General features: G+C 52.0%; 1 protein-coding gene across 1 annotated transcript; it reads right to left on the bottom strand.

Annotated features, from left to right (window-relative positions):
* Positions 1–74: 74 nt before the first annotated feature.
* SLC1A5 (solute carrier family 1 member 5) lies at positions 75–8,281 on the bottom strand. The gene is made up of 8 exons (XM_078145831.1): positions 7,661–8,281; positions 4,470–4,512; positions 4,322–4,369; positions 2,513–2,679; positions 2,101–2,328; positions 1,507–1,710; positions 1,080–1,214; positions 75–902 (listed from the first exon to the last, which is right to left on the bottom strand). Exons 1-8 carry the CDS (start codon positions 8,188–8,190, stop codon positions 662–664), a joined length of 1,596 nt encoding a protein of 531 aa, XP_078001957.1. The 5' UTR covers positions 8,191–8,281; the 3' UTR covers positions 75–661.
* Between the last annotated feature and the right edge of the window lie 5,791 nt (positions 8,282–14,072).

Raw genomic sequence — 14,072 nt, 5'->3', positions numbered from 1 at the left:
CCCTCTTTCCTCCCCTCCAGCTCCAGAGGGCTCTGCCCTGACAGGTGTCCCCAAGATAGCACACAAGCCTCGCAATGGTTAGACGCACATTTATTGCCTTGGATCACACCCCTCCCCAACCTAGCTAGGGAATAGGCTGGGGGCCAGGGTTCTGCCCCCTTCCTCCCAGCTCTCAGATGCTGCTGTCACTCTGGCTCTGACGGCCCAAGACCAGGCGCCAGAAGAGCGTCCTGAGGACGGGGCACAGAGGAGAACATACACACTCTGCCTGAAAAGGGTGTGGAGGTAGGTGGGAGCAGACATAAGAACTTTGGTCAGTAAGGGGAGCCCAACTGTCCGACTTGGGGTCCCCAGGCAGCAAAAAGTTAGCTAGAAGTGAGTGCCCATCTGTCAGTCTAGCCCTTCCTCTGGACCCTAGAAGCTACCTTCAGAACACAACCAGTCAGGGTCCCCAAGGGGACATTCCCCACCCCCCCACCCCAAGATTGGGGGAGATAGGCCATGGGTTTGAACTGACCCTCCCCAGCAGCAAGCTGTTTACGTAGCCCAGAAAAGGAGGGCTAATGCATCTGTGCCGCTGGAGTGTGGGGAAGGCACCCCCTTCCAAAAAGTATCATCTTGCATCTTCCTGGAGTCCCCTCTTGGGGTAGAGATGGGGGCTCTACATGACCGACTCCTTCTCACAGGTGTTTGCATCCCCAGCAGGGCCACCAAACTTGACCGTCTTGACAATGAGGGGGTCGGCCTCAGGGGACAGGGGGACCACAGAGGCATCATCTTTGACCTTTGCCAGCTCAGGTCCCAGACTCCCCAGGCCTGCCTCATTGTGGTCCGCGTAGCACTGAAGCAGGCCAGCTCCGAAGGCATCCCCTTCCACGTTGATGATGGTGCAGAAGCGGTCCCTGGGAACAGGGTGGAGGGGAGAGGAAAGAGGAAGAGGGATGAGAGCCAGCTGGAGGCTGGGTTGGCCCCCCCCATGGCTCATTCCCACCAAGGCAGGAACGCCTGCCCTGACCATATAATAGTACTCTCATCCTGAGAGTGTGGGGGTTGGAGAAAGAGGAGCCCAGAGTACTCACACTAGCCAGTCCACAGCCAGGATGAAGGAGATATCTTTGGTGGGCAAACTGATGGCTTCCAGAATGATGGCCAGGGTCAGCACACCCCCTGCCGGGATGCCGGCTGCACCCACACTTGAGGCCGTGGCAGTGATGCTGCCAAAGGGATGAGTTCATAGGTCAGGGGGAGCCCCCCACACCAACCTGTCCCAGGTCAATGCCCCCATCCCACCCATCATGAGCCTCCAGGGTCTCCCTTGCCTCTCCTGCCCCCATTCTGAATCATTCCAATGTAGCTTGGTTTGTCCTGATCCACATTGGCTCTACGTGCCAGATTCTCTTTGCCTTGATCCCCTGCCCCTGTGCCCTCATGCCCTCAGCCATCCTCCACCCCACCTCCTGCTGGGCACCCAGCCTCCCCATCCCCCCCCACCCTGCCCCCGCTCACAGGATCGTGAGGACTTGGATGAATTTGAGGGGCACGTTGTTTAACTGGGCAATGAAGACGGCAGCCACACACTGGAAGAGGGCAGCGCCATCCATGTTCACCGTAGCTCCGATAGGGAGGATGAAACGGCTGATGTGTTTGGAGACGCCATTTTTCTCCTCCTCTACACACTCCATCATCAGCGGAAGCGTCGCTGAGCTGGAGGTGATAAAGGATACCAGGGCAGGACGGGATCAGTGCAACCGACCTGAATCTACTCCAAGCTACCCCCCCCCCCAATTCAGGGGATTCACTAGAGGGAGATTGGTCCAGGCCAATCCCTTCATTTTAGGAAGGAGGTGACTTGAGGCCTGGAAAGATGTGAACCACTCAAGTTCAGGCAAGATGCCAAATACCACGCTGGGAGAAACTTGAATGGGAAGATTCAGGGCTCAAGGGAGGGGGTTCTGGGGTATCAGAGTACATGGTAAGCCAAGAGCTAGGAGGCATCAGGAAGCTAGACCAGTCTCTGAGGCCTTTCCTGTTCGAAAGGCGGCTTTGAAGGAACAGTCCAAGCCAGGTCTAAGGGCAGCTTCTTAGGCACAGTACCTGGAGGAGGTCCCGAAGGCCGTGGCCAAGGCTGGCACGATCCCCCACAGGAAGCGGTAAGGGTTCTTGCGGGTGATCACAAAGTAGATGAGAGGCAGCACCAGCAGCCCATGGATGATATGTCCCAGGATGCAGCAGCAGACGTATTTGCCCAGACTGGCAAAGAGCCGGCCCACATCTTCCATCTCTACAATCTTACCCGCAATCAGGAACATGATGCCCACAGGAGCATACCTGAAGCGAGGGAGAAGAGGCCTCTGCCTTGACCTCTCCCTTCTCCTGGGTGGGGACTCAGGCCACCCACTCGGCCACCTTCTCCGCCTCAGATCTCCACCCCACTCCCCACTCCCCACCCCTGACCCAGCTTCCCCAAGGGAGGATCCGTGTCTCCAGAAGGCTCCATTCCCTGGGTACCTACCACATGATCCAGGACACCATGATCATTGTGGCCTCGTTGAAGGAGTTGAAAAAGCGGATGAGCAGCTCCCCTTCTGCTCCCATCTTACGAAGGGCGACCCCAAGCACCATGGCAAACACCACCAGCCCCAGAATGTTCATCCCCTCCACTTCCCTCCCAATGGGTTCCTAGGACAGGGAGGAGACATTTATTTGTCAGGGAAAGTCAAGACAAGACAAAGAGCTGTGTTAGGGGCCTACTGCGTGTAGAACACTGTTGAGAGAGGGCCGAAGTTTAAATAACGGCTCACGGTTGTAGAGTGCTTTATGGAAACGACTTCATTGCATCCTCAAAACAACCCTATGAGGAAGATGTCATTATCATCCTCATTTTACAGATTAAGAAACCGAGTCTCAGGGAAGTTTAGTGACTTGCCCAGGGTCACAGATCTAGTAAGTGTCCAGGGCGACATGCAAATCCAAGTCTCTCTTAGAATCCACAATCCAGTGTGCACCACAGGAGAACTCCACTAGAGAGAGAAAATGAAGTTCTACAGGAGAACCATGGAGGGAAAATATCTAAGAAGCCTCCCTGGAGGAGGGGATAGTCTAGTTACATTTTGAAGGATGGGTGGAAATTTTCCCTGGGGTTCAGTGGAAGGAACAGCAACTCTGGAGTCAGAAGATATGAGCTGAAATCCCACTCTGGACTCTCACACACTACCTGTGTGACCTTGGACAAACCGTTCCCCTTCCTGAGTCCCAACATCCTTATCCACAAAGCGAGGGCTTGGGCTAGACATGTCCTCTGGGTGGTTTTAATATCCCCATCTTGGAAACGGGCCAAGAGGAGCAGAAGATGCATTTGGGGAAAAGTTCAGGCAAAGAAAGGAGCCTGATGCGAGAGCAGAGACTGGTCCAGTCTGGCTAGAGGGAGGCAACGTGAAGTGAGGCTGGACTGCAGAGAGCCTGGAGTGCCGCAGGTGGAAGGCTGCCCTTGACGTGTGTGGCAATGGAGAGCAGCCGCATCAGATCCAAGCACGAGACTACTCTAGCTGAGGTCAGAGGAGGGATTGGAGACAGGACAGAATGCACAGGGCCTGCCTGTGGGGGCACTGGCCCGGCAAGGCCTCTTAGGGATAGGCTAGAACTGACTGGAAACCCATCTGCCCCACCCCCCCACCCCCAAGCCAGACAGACAGAGCTGCCTTAAGAAACGCTGGCTTGTGGAAGTGACTTAACCCGGATCCAGGCTGGTCACGGCCCCCTGCTGCCGCCACCCTCCCCCGATGAATGCTCGGCCTTTGCTCCTCATTACTATAATTCCAAGAGTCAGAAAAGAAGTCATATGGTTCTTTCCCATTAACTCCCCTCCAAATGCCCCTTTTCTCAACTGCCTTGCTCTGCTCACCTCATAATTACTGGGAAGGTCAGTAATCTGGCAGAGAAGAACTGGGAAAAGAACTGGGAAAGTCAGCCGAAGGGTAGGGTGGAGGAAAAGAGAGGGGAAGGGAGGAAAGAGAGAGAGAGAGAAAGGAGAGAGGGAGGAGAGAGAGGAGGAAGGAGAGGGAGGAAGGAGAGAGAAGGGAGGAGAGGGAGGGAAGAAAGAAGGGAGGAGAGGAAGTGAGGAAAGAGAAGGGAGGAGAGAGGGAGGAGAGAGGGAGAAAGGATGGAGGAAGGAGAGGGAGGAAGGAGAGAGAGGGAGGAAGAAGAGAGAGGGAAGGAGAAGGAGGAAGGAGAAAGGAAGAGAGGGAAAAAGGAAAGTGAGGGAGGAAGGAGAAAGAGGGAGGAGAGAGGAGAGACCCTGCCCCTGCAGCACCCCCCAGATTACCTTCCATGTGGTCATATTGGTCTCATTCAGCTTGTACTCAGTGGAATACTAAGGTGAAAGGAATTAGGAGAAAAAGGAGGGTTATTTCCTGAGGCTCACTCCAGGCCCTCCTCCCCTCCCATTCCTTCAACCCTTAAGTAAGACTTACCGAGCGGAAAGCTGCCGACACCAGGTTATCAGGAAAGATGTTCCTATAAAAACACAAGACACAGTTTAATACTGGATGAAGCAAAAGGAGAAATTCTCCTCTCGTGCAGCCTGGGCCCCCTGTTCTTCCACCCCTCCCGAGGTCTCTGCCCAGTCGCCCAGCTGTGGGGGGGGGGGCAGGAGGCCTGCCCCCCCCCACTTCCCAGCTGACTGTGAGCCCCTAACACCAGTGGAAGGGAGGTGGGAAAGGCCACAGGGGAAGGCTGAGAACAAGTCCTTTCCTCTGTCTGTGGGGGTAGAAGCTGGAAGGAGGGCAGGGCCTGTTAGAGGCTGTGGCATCCTCAGAGGCACAGGCTTCAGCACTGGGGGCAGCAAAGAAAAGGGGAGAACCCATCCATATTTGCATGGTGGAGCCAGGCCTGGAGAGAAAGGAGGAAGGTGGGGAGGGGGAGAAGGGAGAAAATCTGGGACAACAGGGTTCTCGGCTCTCTTCCCCAAACCCTTCCAGTCCTCAGGAGGCCCCTTGCAGCCCAAGAGATGTGGAGGTCAATGTAGGGGGAGGGAAGGCCTTTCTCTGAGACAGGGTCGGGGAGGCCTCCCCACCAGCTGGCAAACTGAACACCCTGGCATCACTATACAGCAAGGCAGGTGGGCCTGTGGTTATTGGGCATGAGAGACTTGGGGTCTGTGGTAGAGAAGGGAGGGGAGGGAGGTATCAGGGTGCCAGCTTCATTAGCATGGCCCAAACAGGAGTCCTTCTGGACAGAGTGAAACACTGGATTGCAAATCAGAGGAGCTGGGTTCCAATCCCCTCTGCTGCTCCCTGTGTGGCTTCTACCAGCTCCCTCTTCTCCAGTGGGCCTCAGAGAGCTCCTCCTGAGAAAAGGGCCCCTCCTGTAAGCTGCTGATTAACTGTAACCTGGCTGGAAAGGGTGGAACCCCCAATTCAGCTGTAGGCAAAGGCTACGCCCTGGGGACTTGAGAATGTGTCATCTGCAAACCTAATTTTCATGGCTCCCGGTAATATCCTGCCCTTCCCTCAAGTCTATGTCTTCCAAAAGACATACATATATATGTATACATAAACACTTAAAGCATGCCTTTTGCACAGACTTGTGTTTCTATAACTCAATAGAGACAGGCCTAAAGCAAGCTACATCTGGGAGAAAAAAAGCAACCCCTCCCCCTGACACACTCAGAGACAGATGGTTAGGCCATATACACAGGTGGGGGGGGGACACCAAGCACCCTTTCACCCTGTGGGTCATCCTCCTCTCTCTGAAGCACCTGTTTTCTGACACACGGTTACTCCAACAGCCCTTAAGAGGTTGCAAGCATGGATCACCCCAGGGAGTTTTGTTCCTGCCAGGAGTGGCTGTGGTGTTGTCAGGACAAGAGTTGTTTGGAGAAGCAAAAGGGGTGTGGGGGAGACAGAGAGACAGAGAGAGAGTGCTGGATTGAGTAACTGAGTCCCTGAGGGGAAAAAAGTGCTCACCCTGCCAGGTTCAAGTGTCAACGTGTCCAGGTATTAATCCTCTGCCTGTATGACAGTAGAGTGTATGTATGGAGTGAAAAAGGGTATTAGCTAATGGCCAGTGGGTGTGGAAATTGGGCCTGTCTGTGCATCACCTGGCCCCAGGAGGCAGGTATGTCAACCCCCAGGGTGAGAGGCTCACTTCCCTGCCTGAATTCACTTTTCTTCCTCAACTGGTTAAGGCTTATCAGAGGATTGCAAGAGGTTTCCTTCCATCTCAAGGGTTATCTCCCCATCCAGCCATATGGTGGGAGGGAGAAGGGGAGGAAGTGGCCTACCTAATCTGCCACTGACGCCTGACTGTGCAAAGTGAACACAACTGCAAACAGAGCCCCAGAGAAATCAGAGCCCATCCCCAGTCCCAAAAGTTCAACAGCAGAGAAAGGAAAGGGGATAAGCACGAAGTACAAACATTATCCCATTGGATCCTGGCAACGAATGCTGCAAAGCAGTGCAGTCATTATTCCTATGCCAAGGAAACCTGCGCAAAGATTAGGTTAAGTGACTTCCCCAGGGTCACACAACTAGGAAGTGTCTGAGGTAGGATTTCCTGCCTCCAGGTCCAGCACTCTATCAGCTGCACCACCTGGCAGAGAGAACCACCGAAGGAGAGAGCACACTGAACTGGGGACACAAAAATCCCAATTCTGCAGTTTACAAGCGTATGGCTTGTGGACGAGTCACTGGGACTGTTTCTTCATCTCTCAGATGGAGAGTTGGAGAGACGTTCCTTCTCTTCCCCCTCCCCCTCCTCTTGTGGTCACTGAGAAGCACCCTTAGGTCCAATGAGAGACCTCTATTCCTCCCAGCTAGGGATCAGGAGATAGGGAGCTCCACACACACACACTGCTAGCCCTGGTGGTCCCTGGCTCAGCCAATAGCTGACAGTCATAAGGTACCGTCCACTAGATGCACGACAGAAAGGGGACCCCTCGAGGTGGAGCTCTTCACTTCACAGCAGAACTGAGGCACAGAAAGGTTAAGTGAATTGCTCATGACCTCAGATCGTTCCAATCAAACATTCCATTTCCCTAAACAGAAATACTGAATCATCAGCCTGGGGGTGGAGGAAGGAACATATCTGGACACAGCTGTCCACTCAAAATCCCAGATCCTCAGACGGGAATGGCTTTTCAGCTGGAAGCGGGGGGGGGGGGGGGATGTAGTCGGGCGGGGTCCTCCGAAGCTGAGCTAGTCACGAGTCAAGAGTAGCATGTTTACCCCACGGAAGTGGGTTAGAGGCAAAAGTTCCTGCCTCCCCAAAGGCTCCCACTAGGTGCAAAGCATCAGAAAAGACCCAGGCCACCCACCAAAGAGCAAAGTACAAAGGAGGCGAGCACTGGCCAGCTTGGGACCGGGAAACAGGGCAAAGAGAGGCCCGGGCTGCTGCCTGGGATATGGAGCAGGGAGTCTGGACCATCCATTCTCCGCTGATGGCCGGGGGCGCCTCTTGGGCGTGGGAGGGGGGCGGGGGGAGAGGGCTAGATTTCGCTTGCTTCCCCTCGGCCAAACTCTCCGGACTGAGGACCACTGCCTCCGGCCGACCTCCAGCCGATGGGGAAGAGTAGGAGGCGGCCAGCTCACCCAGTGGACAGATGGGGGGGGGAACCCCACATCCGGGCACCACGTGGCAGTGGAGCCCTCGGCGGGCCGGGTACCTGAAGAGGTCCAGGAAGGAGTCGAGCACCTCCTTGGTCTGGGGCAGCTGCGCGTCCTGCGCCTCCAGAGCCGTGGTGCCCACGCCGGGGCGCAGCGCGAAGGCCAGCCCGACGCCCAGCGCCGAGGCCAGGAGCGTGGTGAGCAGGAAGAAGAGCAGCGCCCAGCCGCCCATGCGGCCGAGCGAGGCCGGGTCCAGGCTGGCGGCGCCGCCCACCAGGCTGCACACCACGAGCGGCAGGATAATGAGGCGCAGGAGGCGCAGCAGCAGCTCCCCGGGAAACGAGAAGGCGACCCGGTGCGCCGGGCTCAGGCCCGGCGCCCAGCGCGCCACGGCCAGACCCACGGCCGCTCCGGCCACCACCCCGGCCAAGGTCAGCAGCACCAGCAGGTTGGCACGCAGGCACGAGCGCACCCGCTGCGCCCGCCGCCCCCTGCCGCCGCCGCAGCCCGGGGGCTCCGCGCCGGGCCCCGCCGCCGCGCTGTTCGCCGCGCCCCGCTTGAGACTGCTGGGGGTCCCCTCGGCCACCATCTCTGCCCCTTGGGGCTCCCTCGGGGCCAAGTGCCGAGGAGGGATCCGCGGGGTCCGGAGAGCCCAGGAAGTCAGCGAGGCCGGATGGCTCAGCCCTCGGGGGAGGTGCGCCCGGCGCCGGGGTTCGCGGGCTTCTTCTCCGAGGGTTGGCGCCTCGCCGCTTCTTCTTGCGGTCTGCTAGCCTGGCGCCGGGCTCCTTCGGCGTCCTGTGGTCAGTGGGCGCTGCGATCCGGGGGAGAGCCTCGGCTCCTGGACTGCCGGGCCCTGCTGGGGGACCCGCGTCGACCGCTGCAAGGATACCGTCGGGCAGTGGCACGGGAGCCGGCGCTCGCCGTGCCTGTGAGCCCCGCCAACGTAAGAGGGGATTAAACTGAGGATACGAGGCCGCCCACGGCCCTGCCCCTCCCGGGCGGCCTGCCCCTACGATTGTGGGGCGGGGCCCCGAGCCCGGGGGGCGCCGATTGGCCGAGGAGCGTCCGGCACCCGCCCTCCTCCCTCTCCGAGCCTAGGCTCGACTTCTGGGCTTGGGGCGGAGGGAGGAAGAGAGGAAAACAATGCGTGGGGCGGGGCTTCTGGGGGCTCGGCCGGGGAGGTGGAGGGGCGAGAGCAGGAGGCTTTCCCGCCAGAAGCACCGGCTGGTCCACAACGGCCCCCAACGGCTCCCCCCAGCCCAAGGATCCTCTCCACCTGCACAAGTGGAACCGACAAAGCGGGGGGAGGGGCCGAGGGGGGGCCACTAGATTGGGGAGCCTCGAGGGGTACTGGGGAGAGGAGACATTAGGGAGCCGTGAGGGATGCTGGAGAGAACGAACCTGGGGAGCCAGGAGGGGTAGTGGGGAGAGGGAGCTGAGGCAACCTTGAGGTCTGGGGGGGGAGGGGATACTCTTGAAATCCCGCCTAGGGAGAATGGGACTGGTTCCTTCCACGCTGGATTTGGAGGTGGGAAGACCGTGGTCCGGGTTTCCAGATGCCTGTGGCTTTAGGCAGGTCGCTTGGCCTTTCAGAGCCTCAGTCAATCAACGAGCATTCATTAAGCGCCTTTTGTGTACCAGGTTCTGTGCTAAGTTAGGAGTTAGGAGGAAAGGCAAAAATAGTTCCTACCGTGAAGGAGCTCCTATTCCTTTTTTCTTATTGAGATGAACTGAATCGATCTTTTTTTGCTTTTACCAATTCCCCCCTATATCCTTCCTCCTCCCTTCCAAGAGAGCCATCCCATATAACTAGGAATTTTTAAAAGAGAAAAAAAAAATCTGCATAGCCGATGAATACCATAAAAATTGTAAATATAAAAATGCGTGTCATTCCACGTCAGAGAGACACACCTATCCTCACTTCTGTCAAGGAACGGGCAAGGTGTCTTCATCATAACTCTTCTTTGAGGTTATATGCTCGTTCTTTGTGATTTGGGGACATAAGTTTGCTCTTGTTTTGTGGCACCTCCACTTGCTTCATTTCATTTAGGTCTTCATAATTCCTGGTATTCATCATATTTTTTAAATTTCTTGCTGCACAATAATATTCCATCATATAAATGGACCACAATTTGTTCAGCCATTCCCCAGACCGTGGGAATGAACTTTGTTTCCAGTTCTTTGCTATCACCAAAAATGCTGCTATAAATATTTTGGTGTCTGTGGGAACATTCTTTTTATCAATTATCCCTGGCATATAATATACCTAATAGTGGAACCTCTGAGTCAAAGGGTTTGGACATTTTGGGCAATTTATTTCCTAATTCGAAAATGCTTTCCAAAATGGTTATACTACTATTCACAGCTCCACCAACAATGCATTAGTGTGCATATCTTTTCACGACCCTTTCACCATTGATTTTGTCATTTCCCATTTTGCTGTGTGGAAGGTGAAACTTCAAGGTTACAGAGTCTGGACATTAAAGACCTGCTATGTGCTAGACCCTGTCTTAATTGCTATGGGTACAAAAAATGACATGACAGTCCCTACCTTCAAGGAATTTATAATCTAACGGGAGAAGACAGCTAAAAAAGTTCAGGGGGTGAGGTTGTGGGGAGGACCATACCCAACTTTAGGGGTGGAAGGAATGAAGAAGTCCTACAGCCGGGGTAAGAAATGATCCAAAGAGGTATCACTTACATAATTGATTGATCTGGCAAGACAATGAGGTGCTGGAAATTGTGAGATCCAGGAAAACAGCAGGATGGGAAATGACAAGGGTTCTTTTGATTTATTTATTTATTTGTTTGTTTGCTTTCTGGTGAGGCGATCGGGGTTAAATGAGTTGCCCAGGGCCACACAGCTAGTAAATGTCAAGTGTGAGGGCAGATTTGAACTCAGATCCTTCCGACTCCAAGGCTGAAGCTCTACCCACTGCACCATCTAGCTGCCCCTCTTTTGGTTTTTTAGTCAATCTGTTTTAATGATTTGGAGCATAATTTTATAGGGTACCTAATAGTTTGTAATTCTTCTGAGAACTGTTTGTCCTTATCTTTTCACCACATCTATTGGAGAACGGATTTTGGTCTTCTGGTTTTTTTTGGTCTTTATTTTGGTCTTCTGTTAGTTCTGTCTTTCGGATATTGAATTCTTATATTAAAAATATGATATGAAGGGTTTTTTCCCCATTCAATGGACTTCCTTCTTATCCTGGATGCACTGATTTTGGTTGTGCAGAAGCTTTTCAATTTCACATAATCAAAATTAACTATATTTTATCTCTTGTAATTGCCTCTATAGCTTAAGAATACTTCTACCTATAACTGTGAAAGCAATATGACTTGCTTCTCTTCCAATTTTTTTTGTAGTATGACCTCTAGTATTCAAATTGAGGCACTCACATTTTAAAGGGGGAGTCAACTCGTAAAAAACTTAGGAAATGTAAGGCAACCTGAAGGGAAGGCATTAATAGCTGGGGAGTACCAGGAAAGGTTTCCTGGGACCGTTTCCTCGTCTTTAAAAATGGGGATAACAATTGATACACCTGATGGGATTGTTGTGAAGATCCAATCAGAATGTGTAAAAAGGTCTTTGCAGTTTTTACAGCTGTTACCCTTTTAAAAAACAAAAATTAAAAAAAAAAACCTGTATCTCCTAGGAGAAAGAAGATAACCAGGATATACATAGTGCTTTCTAAGAGTTTACAATTAAGCAAAGGAAGGAAATTCCTCAAGCTCAAAGAGGTATTCATTCTAAGTAGATTTCTAAGCTTGTGAGCCTCTCGGGAGCTACCCTGGAAAGTTCCTGAGCAGGAATGACCCCCAGGTGCACCATATCCAGGGATGATATTCATATGTACAGGATACAAATACTCCAAGTTTACTTTCCACTCTGGTATCTGTTCTAAAGCGCCCTGATAAGGTTTTTCCCCATCCTCCTCCGTAGGGTCTCTGGCTTCATCCCAACTCTCTGTTCCATCTTCACTCCTGGCCCCTGCAGGCTCCCAGAGCAAGCTCAGTACAATCTAAACTCCAGGAGGGGGAGGGGCTTGGATCTTTTTCCTTTGTATGCCCAAACAGTAGGCACTTAATAAGTGGGCATTGATTGATTTCTGTTCCAGCCTCTTTGAGTCATTTTTTTCAGTCATGTCCCACTGTCTATGACTCCATTTGGGGTTACCTTGGCAAAGATATTGGAGTGGTTTGCCATTTTTTTCTAACTCTTAGCTCATTAAAAAAAAATGTATTTTTGGCCCTGAACTATGATTTCATTTCTAGACCTCCAGAGATACCTGGAGCACCTGGGAGGTTGTTACTTTCTTAAGGTCATACACTTTGTGTCTGGAGGACTTGAGCCCAAGACATCTTGAATCTAAGGCTGGCTCTCCACACCTGCTGGCTCGAGCCAATTGGGCTCAATTTATTGTTCCGTTGATTTCTAGCCTTAAGAAATAAAACAGATTAAATTTAAAGGTGTGTCGAGAGTATGTTTTCTCCCCTGGAGAGACTGTTGTTAAACACTAGTATACCCCAGGATCTGGGGAGCTCTCTCCACCACCCACCTCATCTTTCCAAATCCCTTTTGTGGCTTGTCTTCCGCCATTAGCACATAAGCTAACAAGACTGTCTTTCTTTTTGCTGGTATTTATATTCCCAGTGTTGACTGCCACATATTCAGAGCTAAATATGTTAATGCTGGTTACCTCTCTCCCTCCCTGTCTCCCCAGCCTTGGACTCAAATCAGCCTGTTCCACTGATTGGTCACTCCAACTTTTTTCTTTGAATAACATTTTCCTCAATTATATATAAGAACAATTTTAATGTTTGTTTTTTAAAGTTTTGAGTTCCAAATTCTGTCCCTCCTCCCTTCCCTCCCTGAGACGACAAGCAATTTGATATAGGTTATACATGTGCAATCACACAAAATATATTTCCCTATGAGTCATGTGGTCACCCCAACTCTTAAGACACCAGGATTCTAAAGCCCAGGGAGCAGCCATTGTACTCCACCTCCCATCCCCAAGCCTTTGCCCTGGTGGTCCCCTAGACTTGGAATTCCCTCCCTCCTCACTTCCATCTCCCAGAATCCACGGTTACCTTGAGTCTCAGCTCTACATTTCCTTCTACATTTCCTGATCCCCTTATGGCCTCCCTACAAAAACTACCTTAGATTCATTTCCTCTATACTCTGGGTCTGCTTCTGTGTGTACAAGTCATCCCCTCCTTAGACTGTAAGCTCTTTGAAGACAGAGACTGTTTCACTTTGGTCCTTGTGCTTAGAACATAGTAGGTGATTAAGAAATGTCTGTTGATGATCTAGCCATTCTGGAGAGCAATTTGGAATTATGCCCAAAGGGCTATAAAACTGTACATGCCCTTTGACCCAGCAATAGCACTTCTAGGGCTGTATTCCAAAGAGATCATAAAAAAGGGGAAAGGACCTACATGTACAAAAATATTCATAGCAGCTCTTTTCGTGGTGGCAAAGAATTGGACATTGAGGGGATGCCCATCAACTGGGGAATGGCTGAACAAGTTGTGGTATATGAATGTAATGGAATACTATTGTGCTATAAGAAATGATGAAGGGGCAGCTAGGTGGTGCAGTGGATAGAGCACTGGCCTTGAAGTCAGGAGGACCTGAGTTCAAATCTGGCCTCAGACCAAACACTTGACACTTACTAGCTGTGTGACCCTGGGCAAGTCACTGAACCCCAATTGCCTAAAAAAAAAATGATGAACAGGCTGACTTCAGAAAAACCTGGAAAGATTTATATGAGCTGGTGCTGAGTGAAATGAACAGAACCAGGAGAACATTGCACACAGTAACAGCCACATTATGGGATGACTAACTTTGATAGACTTAGCTCTTCTCAGCAATGCAAAGATCTAAGACAACTCCAAAAGAGTCATAATGGGAAATGCCATCCACATCCAGGGGAAAAAAAAAACATGGAGTCTGAATGCAGATGGAAGCATATCATTTACTCTCCTTTTCTTTTGTTGTTTTGTTTTATTTCTTCTTTCTCATGGCTCCTCCCATTAGTTCTAATTCTTCTTTACATCATGACTAATGTGAAAATATGTTTAATAGGAATGTATAAGTAGTGCCTATATCAGATTACACCCATCTTGGGGAGGGGGGAGAAGGAGGGGGGAAAATTGAAAACTCAAAATCTTATGGAAGTGAATGTTGAAAACTAAAAATAAATAAATTATTAAGAAAAAAAAGAAGAAATGTCTATTGACTGACTGACAGCTGGGAGGACTGGGGGTTCTCTCCCCCCACCCACCTCCTGCCAGACTGAGGATAGGGGCCGTTGGGTGCAAGTCCTGGTCTCTGGCCTCAGACCAGAAGCTCCAGAAGGTCAAGACTGAGTGTCCAGGGGAGAAAGGGGCAGACAAACTGCCTCCCAAGACTCCCCCTCCTCCAAGAAGGTCCCACACATCTCCTTCCCCCCACTCTGTCTT

This window comes from Phascolarctos cinereus, unplaced genomic scaffold (assembly GCF_003287225.1).
Source record: "Phascolarctos cinereus isolate Bilbo 61053 unplaced genomic scaffold, phaCin_HiC Scaffold_726;HRSCAF=1367, whole genome shotgun sequence".
In the NCBI taxonomy this organism is placed as follows: domain Eukaryota; kingdom Metazoa; phylum Chordata; class Mammalia; order Diprotodontia; family Phascolarctidae; genus Phascolarctos; species Phascolarctos cinereus.
This window is presented reverse-complemented; position numbering and strand designations above follow the sequence as displayed.